This window comes from Diachasma alloeum, unplaced genomic scaffold (assembly GCF_001412515.2).
Source record: "Diachasma alloeum isolate Michigan unplaced genomic scaffold, Dall2.0 Dall_scaffold_00195, whole genome shotgun sequence".
In the NCBI taxonomy this organism is placed as follows: domain Eukaryota; kingdom Metazoa; phylum Arthropoda; class Insecta; order Hymenoptera; family Braconidae; genus Diachasma; species Diachasma alloeum.
The window spans coordinates 1,306,536-1,314,372 of NW_021680360.1; the positions used below are offsets into that span (position 1 = coordinate 1,306,536).

Sequence of the window (7,837 nt, forward strand, 5' to 3'; positions counted from 1 at the left end):
TCTATTTCTGCAAAATTTGACACAATCGTTCCTAGGCAACGAAGCTATCGGAAAATATCCGATAATTTTGAAGCACTAGTGGTATTACTACTGAAAATATTGTAGTAAATCTCATGAGAGTGACGTTGAATCGCATTTAGGGAAAAAATGGTTGTGAAATTTCAAGTTTTAAGTAGAATTCACGGAAATTCGTGAATTTTCAGTGGGAGTCAGATGGACATTTCCTAACTTGATTGAATTTTCAGAGAACCATGAATATTCAGAAACAAAATGACATAAATTTTGTGTGCCTCCGAATTTTTCAATTTGTGCACTGATCATTGTTTAATTATTTCCCTCATTTAGAGGTTCGGAAAGTCGAAAGAAAAAATTTCTAACGAATCAAAATGAAGGTTTAAATTTAGACGGTCAAAGTTGGAATAATAAATTTATTGAAAATGATGAAAAACGAACATTAGAGTAAAAATCATTCTGCAGTAAGATTGTTGCAAAATTTTCAAATATTGTAAAATTCGTTGTTTATAACGGTTTGTTTGAAAATAATTGTTAATCGCGAATTTATTTCTTGACAAAACGAGACCTGGATGCATTTTCCTACTTATTCTACCCAAATGAAAAAAAAGAGGATTCTAGACTAAATAGAAATGCCCTTTCACACCGTTTGAATCCAAACATTTTCGTGCTCAAACTTCTCCACAAGTTGGTCGATTTCCCATGTGTCATGCCTCGAGTCCTGCTGATTTTGTATGGGCGATAATACAAATAGAAAAGTTCCTCGAAACGGAATGGCTTTCCCCCGAAGTTTCAGTTCCGCTCGAAGGTGGAAGTTCAATGTCGCGGATGGACCTTACATCGAGGTCACGTTTCCAGGAGGAAACATACATAAACCCTGTGGCGATTCTTGTTGACTTTACCCAAGTTTTCGAGCAACGAGCTTATTGGCGAAAACACGTTTACGGAAAACTTTACAATTTATTTACATCCATTGTACAATTTATTATCATCATAAATTACTGGGGAACTTTGTTTTGAAAGTTCAGGGATGCCTCCGGATTATTCGTCTTTTAAGATTTTCATCGCTTGTCTAACAATAAATTAATTCACATTTTCAAGTTTAATTAAGGTTAATTTATGTTAATGAGTTTTTTATTTTGGTTTTGAATGAGATATAATATTTTTTTACGTGTAAGGTCAACTGATTTGATCAATCACTGTTTTTATTTTTGAGTTATGAACAGGGGAAAGAATTGAAAGTGTTCTTTTTACTGAAAAATTCAAGGGATTATCGGGGAATTCATTGGTTTCCAATCTTGTCTATCCAATTTCTATCTATTTATATTTTTCTTATGTAAAAAGGAGATCTCACATAAATATTCATAAATGTGAAAGAGAAATCACATACATGATGATGATGATACTGATTTTGGTGATAATGTTGGTGTAGGTGATTCCCAACGGATTCTCAATCGAAGTTTGCATGGATTTCGACGAATTTTTCCAGGTTTTTAAATAGAAGTTACGACAGATTTCTATGGAAAATCCTTGGCTTTCAATGCAACCCCTACATTGAAGCCCTCCATGTTATGTTTTCATAACTTTTGCCGTGTCTGCTATTGATTCTCGATGCAAATTTCCATCCCTTTGCAATAAAAAAAATCATGGATCTTCAATAGAAGTTTTCATCGCTTTCTACGAATTCTCCTTAGTAATACTATAGAAATTCGTATACGTGAAAGAACATATTGATTCTAATCAACTTAAATAATAATGTGATGAATCATATAAAATCCATAAAAAATGCGCAAACGTAGATTTTTCAACTTTTTGTTGAAAATCTAACAAAATCTAGCATTAGAATTCAAATCAAGGAAAATATTTGAAAAACTTATTCCCAACAGTTAAAAAAAATTCTCATCAAAATATATTATATACAAAAATCGATATCTAATAATCTTCTCCTATTAAGTCTTCCGTGGATATTTTTGTGAAACAGAGCGGAAAAAAATCAATAGAATTTCAAAAAATGGTAATCGAACCAGACAGAATTCCCCAGAATTTTCCATTCTATTTTTTCTTCTGTAAAACTAAAAAATTTACGGTTTTTCGTTCTGGAAGAAATCGCCACACAGTAATAATGTCGCAACTATTTACTATTGATGTCTTCAAGTAAAAAAATTTAATGTTTCACATGCAATGTGTCACGCTGATAATTCACGTTAATGGAAACAGAAGCCGTTGAGAGAGCTGAGCCGGCTGTGCCTGGGTACGAGCAGTCACAACAATCCGGTGGTTGTCACTGCTGATGTTGTCTGCACGGAGCCACCGAGTGGTCTGCCTCTACTGCAGGTCTGGCCCAGCGATTCACCCAGAGGTGAGGCTGACGGGCAGGCTTTCATCTTCCCTGATGCCCCGGACAGTGTCAATGATAGTGGAATAGAATCAATCCAGGTAAGAGAATTCATCAGAATTAATGTCGTCAATTTCGATGTTTCATCTTTGCAATTCTCTTTTTTCCCCTGTCAGTTAGTCTTAATTAGTGCAGTTTCTATGGAAATTATGTTGACGCTTCTGCATGCATGCATAACGGAACCCTTCACTCAAACCCACACGAGAATTTGAAGCGATTTTGTTATTTCTATTCAAAGCAAATATTTGATTGTCAACTTTTTAAGAGAGTCATTATTTTTATTAATTTCTGGATGTATACACTGTTGAAAATTTTCGTCTGAATTTTCCGTGCCAAATCCTGGACATTTTTATCGTGTTTTATTTCCACTGAAATTTCAGGAAATATTTTCATTGAAAAATCAAATATTCCATTAATTTTCGGTGCAAATGATTTGATCAATAAATCAATAAAATATTTGATTTTTCAAACTGAGATGAATTTTCAATTTTTCATTTCTGGGAAAAATTGAAAATTCATGTCATTTTGTTTCTGAATATTTATGTTCTATTGAAAATTCTAGCAAGTTGTGAAATTTACATATCACTCACATGAAAAACATTCATGAAATTAATAGAAATATTTTGAATGAACTGTTTTATTCGATTCAAATGCGTTATATCTCGTCATTTTTCATGAAAAATGCATAAATTTTCTCATATGCTTGTAAAAAATTAAATGACATAGGAGAAAATTCATCTGTTACTTCACGATTTTTCTTGACGTCAAACAGAAATGCCGGAAACACTTTTTCCGTCCGATTATCTAGCTTTTGCATGAATTTTTCGTGTGATTTATTTCCGGGTACGTGATTATTGGAACTGATTGATTTGTCCAAGTTGAAACGAGCTGGTACCGAGCCTGTCATCACGCAGGCAGAAGGTGGAGTCCCCTCCTAGGAAAGAAAAAAACCTTTCGTGATTATAATATGCGTCTGAAAGCAATTGTTGATAGCGACAATCGTGGAGAAATCGATGAATATCTCAAATGAGTCGCAAACACCCTGTCACTCCAAATTTTATTTGTAGGAAACTTACTTTATAGGAATGTTTGTATTTTTGGAATTCAATGCCTGATTGTGAGCTGATGAATTGAATAAATTATCATTTTCGTTTTTTTTGTTCGTTGCGGGGAAGGGAGAGGTAATCTACTCTATCTCGGGGGTAATGTCCGATGTTTATTCATGAAGAAGAATGTACAATAAAATTTGTCCAGAGATATGCATAAAAATTAGAAAATTAGAAAAAATGGAATCGTGGTAGAATAAAATTGCAATGACAATTTCCTCAATTCTGATTTTGACCAATCAGAGTGCAGTATTCGGAGTCACGTGATGCGTTTCACACTGATAATTTCCCCGGCTGCAGGGAAATTATCAGACTGATCAGGATGCAGTGTCCCGTAACCCCGAACACTGCATCCTGATCGGCCAAAATTACACTGAGAAAAAAATTTATTCCTTCCAAGAAAATGTTATTGGTGATATCTTTTTCATACTCTTAGTAGAAGAAAATATCTCTTTTGGAACGTATTTCTCCAGGCCAGTCATTTCCAGGTGCTCCGAAATCAGTTCCAAGCGTGAGAATTATGGTGATCTATAAGAATATTCTTCTGCATATGACCTCGAAGAAACTCCAATAATAATTATTAACATTTGGAATTATTCCAATTTTCTTTACCTGAGAAAATCGCCAATTTGTAAAATCCGGAAGATATCGGAGAACATTTTGTCAAGGTCATATGTAGCATAATAATAAGATTGTTCAACATCACTGTAATTTTTGAGGATAGATTTGGACTCTCTGAAAATGACTGTCCTGGAAAAATTTGTTCTGAAAAAATATTATCTTCTGACGAGAATATCAATCCTTGGCAGGAATAATTTTTTCTCTCAGTACAGAATTGAAGAAATTGTCCTCCGAATACCCCTCGACCTTCAAAATTCATCGGATATTTCCCTCAAGTTTTCCTGCCTATCAACGATCGGGATCAGCTCTGCAGTAAAATCCCGAGCGCTTTTTACTTCGCTCCCAGATTACGTTGGGAAACGTAATTTTTACGTCTTTTTTCTGGTAATTTTTCTTGAATATTTCTCTCTCTGTGTTATCAATAAAGCGTTCTATTCGTGTTTTTATCCCTGCGATTAGAAATTGTTATCACAAAAATAGTTTCCCGAGTAGATTAACCTCATCAAAGTGCTTTGAACTAATTTTTCAATTTTCGAAAATGCATGAAAGCACGATAACCGCATGAACCCCAAGCCCTGTAAATTATTGAGCCGCCCCTCGCGGCCGTTGTTCGTGTCAGCGAGACGATAATTATCGAGCCTCCCCGAAAAAGGCATCACCATCGCCATGCGGTGCGGCCTGCACCAGCACAGCGGCCAGTCCTCAGCAGTCGCGTCGTCCGAGTCTGCTGCATCCGGACCACGCGCGCCTGCACCTCCATCATCTGCACCACAACCACCACGCGGTATCGAGATCACCGCCATCGCCAGACAGAACGTCCATCGATGAGGAGCCGCCCCCCGCTCCACCTAGTCCCTCCAGCTCGACGACAAGCAGTCTGAGGTCTATGCCAAGTTCAGCACTTGCATCGGTTCATTCGTCTCACGATAGGCGACGCAGTAGCAGGTAATTTTAGTATGAAATTAGTAAATTTAACTCTTGTGCGCAAAGGAAAATTTTCCGCATGCGCCGTGTGCGATAAATACCACTTTCCACACATTGTGATGAAAATAGGGTTTAATACTCGTGGGAGAAGTGTTCCTGGGACGGTGGCACTCGCCTTCGGCGAGCGCTACACATTCCCATGTCAAACATTACTTTTTTCATATGACGGGTCATGTGACCGTCATTGAAATCTTGAAATTTTTAACAACGAATAATTTACATGGAATTTCCATTCATCTTGTTATTGATAAATCAGTCAATGTTCTTGAATATCCAATGAAATTTCAGTTCTCAGGTTCATACCACAATGAAAATGACTGAAAATCATGAAAATTCAGGAAACTTTTCTTCTGAATTTTCCATCTGTTGCTTAATTTTCGCGATAGGTTTGAAAATCCAAATTGTCATTGAAAATTCAATCATTCATAATCAAAAACTTAATTTTATTGAATTTCCAAGATGAATCAGAAATTCCATGAGCAATTTAGTCTGAAATTGAATTCAAGTTCCGAATATTGAAAATTCAAATGCATCTGTTACTTAAATTTCAAAAAATTTCTAACAGTGTAGGGAGAGTTCCTTATCCCAAAATTAGTTCCCCACCAATAACCCAACTCAATTTAATTTCCTCGGAATCTTAAAATTCGTCATTTAATCTCACCAAAATGAGTTCTAAAAGAATTAATGAAATTCGTCTGTAAAAAAATTGTGAACCCTCAAAAGCTCTCCGAATAATCTAATTTCACTCCTCCAACTGCAGATACTCAGTGTTCGACGCACTGGACTTGGAATACGCACTCCTGCGAGCAGCAGCCCGTGGCTCGGTGGGTCCCTACTCACTATCCGAGTCCCTCCACAAGCTGACGTTCACTCAGAGCCTGGCCTTTCCCGCATTAGCCCGCGGATTAGCTTCAAAACAAAGTGTCCCAACAAGACGTCCTCAGCAGCACTCCGAAAGCGGTTTGAATGCATTTGCAAAGGTCGTCACCGCAGTTGTACTCATGCTAGTGAGCGTTCTCGTGTTTGGTGTTGTGTATAAATTCGTGAGGACGTGAGGATGGCTACTGGCACCCGGACGACAATATGACTCGCCGCAAGACATTAGGAGAGTTGAGGATGCAGTTGTCTCGGGTGCCGGTGATCTGTTTCAAGTGGACACGTGAGTGTCTGATTAGTTTGGGGAGAGTGGGAAATTTGGGGACCCCTGAGTGGTGTTTTGGTGAGAGGAAATTGGAGGTGAACATGTGAGTTGTTGAATGCTTGCATCCTGAGTGGTTTGTTTGAGTTAAGTGAACTTTATTCGAATCAAATACACTGTTGAATGACTCCGGCTGGAATTTGGTACTGAAATTTCGAGCACAGGGAGAAAAAATGCTTTGATTCTCGGGGATATGTCGCTTCATTTCAGGGATCCATCGGTAATTATTAGAGGTAGTGAACACTGACTAGAGTGACTGATTCATCAGCAAGAATCGGCAGAAATCACTACTTCGGTGATATTAAAAGGAGTTTATTTTTAATTAATTACGGATATCCAAGTATATTTTATCATTTTCCATTATCAAATTCGTCAATCAAAGTGCGTGAAAAATTTGGAAAAAATCATGAATATTTAACGTCATTGAAATTACATTTTGCATAGAATTATTGTTTTTTTAAGATGCGTTGTTTATAAATAAATAATTGAAATTGTTTAAACTTTCTGAATTCTTATGTTTTTAGGCATGAAATGGATTTCTCGTAAATTTCTGAATATGAACGAATTTTTTATCATTCTGAACCTGGTTCTGCTGGTGAGGATGATTTTTATGTCGGAAACTTGATTGTTTACAAATTGTTTATAGAAAATGCTCGTAATTTTAAAAAAATAGGAATTTTTACATTATTTCATCAATCGTTATCCTAAAGAAAACTTTCTAATTTTTTTCAGATTGTTGAAATGTTTTCTAATGATTCGATATCGACATTAAAATTCAGATCTGCAAAATTTAAATAGTAAAATCATTGTAAAATGTCCGGAAACTTAGGGTCGAATGGGGCTCAAATCAAAGCTCTGATGCTCGACTACAAAAGTAGAAAAGCATTTCAATGAAGAAAAAAATGCCAAAGGACTTGGATATCCTTAAATTTCACTAATTTTTATTAAAATTTGGAAATAATTTTAATTTTCAGTCATTATTCAACAATCAATTGTAAATTTCTGAATTTGTTTTTTCGATTAATCAAATATTCGTCAATCTTTGGGGTCAATACTCATTTATAAAATAGTTGAAAATTTGGAAAGTTCAAGTGATGTGTAATATTTAACAATTTGAAAAAACATGATTAATGATTGATTTAGAAAATTTAATAGATTGTGCAATAGAGTTAACTGATGTGGTAGGTAATGCAATAATTCTAATTCTACATAATGATTTTGCCTATGCCTGACCATTGGTGATTTTTATCACTGAAATTTAGTGATAGACCCCTAAAAATTAGAGATGGGTCCCTGAAAATTAGTGACATTGCTCTGAAAATTGCTGAGAGTGTCACTGAAGATTGACATGTCCCTGAAAATTCAATTTTTTTCCCTGTGAAGGGAAATTCGTGATTAGAAACTCATAATTTGATGGGAAAATCAGTGGAACAGCACATTTCAGCCCCATTATTTCAAGATTATTATTAAAATTGAGGGAAATCCAGATAAATATATTCGAGAATTCTTCACTAAATTGAA

General features: G+C 35.7%; 1 protein-coding gene across 1 annotated transcript in view; it reads left to right on the forward strand.

Moving 5' to 3' along the window:
• LOC107048608 overlaps window positions 1–6,692 on the forward strand; it is a 20,836-nt gene extending 14,144 nt beyond the window's left edge. The window contains exons 2-4 of the mRNA XM_029126819.1: window positions 2,230–2,448; window positions 4,754–5,079; window positions 5,879–6,692. Of these exons, the coding sequence (XP_028982652.1) occupies window positions 2,230–2,448; window positions 4,754–5,079; window positions 5,879–6,173 (840 nt within the window). The 3' untranslated portion in view covers window positions 6,174–6,692. The remainder of the gene's footprint in view (window positions 1–2,229; window positions 2,449–4,753; window positions 5,080–5,878) is intronic.
• The last annotated feature ends 1,145 nt before the right edge of the window (window positions 6,693–7,837 follow it).